A 2,649-nucleotide genomic window follows, 5' to 3' on the forward strand; every position below is an offset into this window, starting at 1 on the left:
GGGAGTTTGGCTTCTTCCGACGGGTGTGTGTGTGTGTGTGTGTGTGTGTGTGTGTGTGTGTGTGTGTGTGTGTGTGTGTGTGTGTGTGTGTGTGTGTGTGTGTGTGTAAACCTTCTAGTCTGACCGATTCAGACCGAACGGTTTGATCGATTTCATCGCAATTGGTGCCATTCGAAAGGGCTTGGCCAAAATTTGATTTTGAATACAATTTGGATCAATTCGGATCGATAGATTTTGAGAAATCTCAAAAAAAGTGTGAAAATTTTTTTTTCAAAGTGGCTTTTTTTTAATAACTTTTCAACGGATCTATCGATCAAATCCAAAAACTAATCAGCTTTTAACCTTGAAAAACCACGTCGATCATTGCTAATCCGGTCAAAATCGGTTGATTCGTTCGAGATATATCGTGAAGAAAAGAAAACCGAAAAGTGTTTTTTCGGAATTATTCAGAAATTTCTAGTTTGATTAATTCAAACTTAGAAATTCTTGATGAAGCTTAAAAAACTGCGTCGAATGCCGCCAACCGCGTGAAAATCGGTTTATTCATTCGAAAGTTATTGCGGTTTGAAAATTCAAAAAATAGTGTTTTATATTCAACTTCTATTAGACTTTTGAGCTTGAAGAGCTCAAAAGCATAGAAAATGTATCTCTTTGAGCTCGAAGAGCTCAGAACAACAAATAAATTGTATTTTTGAGCTCGAAGAGCTCAAAAACGGATAAGTGCAATTTTAAGCGCTCAGGTATGGAATTAACGGGATGTTGCAGGGATGGCCTTCAGGGTCAACCGTTTTCCTAATTTTTTTTATTCGGTAATCTTCAGACTTGTCACATTTTATAAATTCTATTTTTTTTATTTCTGATTTTACGAATAAATTTATTTAGAGATTTTCCATTTTTACAGTTGGTTGTCTTTTCCATTTGCATGTTTTCCTACAAGCTTAATTTACTTTAGACATAATTTACATTTTTATTATTTTAATATCATCATTTTTTACATTTGCTTTATTTCAAAAATAGCTAAATTAAAAATTTTTTCAATTTTAGATTTTAGAAACCTCCAAATTTAAGGGTGGCCGTAAATCCCTAAACATAAAAACTGACTCGAATGAATGAACGCGATTGTAGTTATGATAATTGTAAACCCAAATGAATACTGTTTTTTTCGTAAGACTCTGGATTAAAACTGATCAAATTTGAAAAATACATATTTTTATCTATCAAAGAATTATAATTTTTTAATTGCTGAAACGATATTACCTGTTGGTGTTTGTTAATTATAGATTCTTTTATGTTCAAACAATAATAATCATAAATATCAAATTATTGAAGACTTGTAGCGATACCACTTTCAGATAGATTAGAACACAACCGTTTGTTTAATTTTCAAGTTCTGACAATAAAATAATATAATCGATAAAAAAAAATGTTATTGTTCTGATTCTAAATATAACATTTGATTTCAGTTTGGAATGCATATAAATTTTCGTTAATGTGCATATTAATTATAATACCAACCTCCAACATCACAGTTAAGAATAAATTGAGTAAATAACGCGTCAAGTTCATCATACTGCACTAAAGCTTCATCGTATATGCCTAACATTTCCAAAATAAAGGCAAGTTTTTCCTAGTTGAAGATCAGAAATAATAATTATTCATGAAAACTTTTCAACTTTTTAAAAATTATATGATTAACAAACAAATAAAACCTGAAGAATAAAGTATTTACAAAAACTCCAGTTTTTTTTATTTCGGCATTCTCTTTGTTCTCTGATAATTTCTTGAAAATTTATAAGTTGTCTATCATAAGCAACTAGTAGGAAGTGCTGAATTCTCGATATAAATCCTCTCCAAGATTCAGCTGAACGTGATTCAAATTTTGTTGGATTTAAAACAGACAAGCATCTATAAGGAAAAATATTACCTATCATGAATTATGAGTCATTATTAGTTGCTTGATCATATATATTTACCTATCTCCGTGTTTTATTGCAAAATCATTGCGAATTTTGTCGAGAACTGTTGTGCGGGGTATGATTTTACTAGCTTTTTTACTGTCATAAGTATCTACAAGAACAATCATCCAATCTTGAATATTATGCTGATTTAAAACTTTCAGCCAACTGTCAATATCATCTTTTAATGATAGTTTATATGCGTCCATATCCTACAATTAAATACATTTAAAAATACTATTCCTTAAAGAATCTTATTGATTCGACTTACCGCGCATTCATTTATATAAACATGAAATACTGGTTGCTTTATTAAATTTTCATGAGTACATGAAAACAAATTATCAGCAGAGAACGGTACAAAAGAAACTTTAAGTCTCACTGATTTGACAGGTCGACTATAAGATCTGCGCCATTCAACTGTGTCAGAAGATATACTATTGAGTATGTTACCCTTGATGGACAAAAATAGATCTTCATTACCAGCATCTATATCGTGAATATAATAATCATTTATAAAAAATTTTATAACTTAGTTTTTCATAACAAAGTAACAATGATCAGCACAAAAAAACACTACTCTACGATAAATAGATCTTAACCTCAATAAAAGTACTCTTTTATAAAAAGATGTGAGTAAAATAGTTGTACCGGCAGACTTGGTGAGCAAGAATAAAATTTAAGATCTTTGAAA

At 30.2% G+C, this 2,649-nt stretch overlaps 1 protein-coding gene across 3 annotated transcripts; it reads right to left on the reverse strand.

Annotated features, from left to right (window-relative positions):
* Positions 1 to 852: 852 nt before the first annotated feature.
* On the reverse strand, positions 853 to 2,444 carry LOC123273918 (trafficking protein particle complex subunit 10-like; the record flags this gene model as incomplete). 3 transcript variants are annotated; one of them, XM_044741401.1, is given in 5 exon segments in its annotated part: positions 853 to 1,390; positions 1,516 to 1,627; positions 1,710 to 1,905; positions 1,974 to 2,167; positions 2,227 to 2,444. In XM_044741401.1, coding segments are annotated over 5 exon segments (734 nt in total), but the record flags the coding sequence as incomplete, so codon positions are not given.
* Positions 2,445 to 2,649: the final 205 nt, after the last annotated feature.

This window comes from Cotesia glomerata, unplaced genomic scaffold (genome assembly GCF_020080835.1).
Source record: "Cotesia glomerata isolate CgM1 unplaced genomic scaffold, MPM_Cglom_v2.3 scaffold_1615, whole genome shotgun sequence".
NCBI lineage: Eukaryota > Metazoa > Arthropoda > Insecta > Hymenoptera > Braconidae > Cotesia > Cotesia glomerata.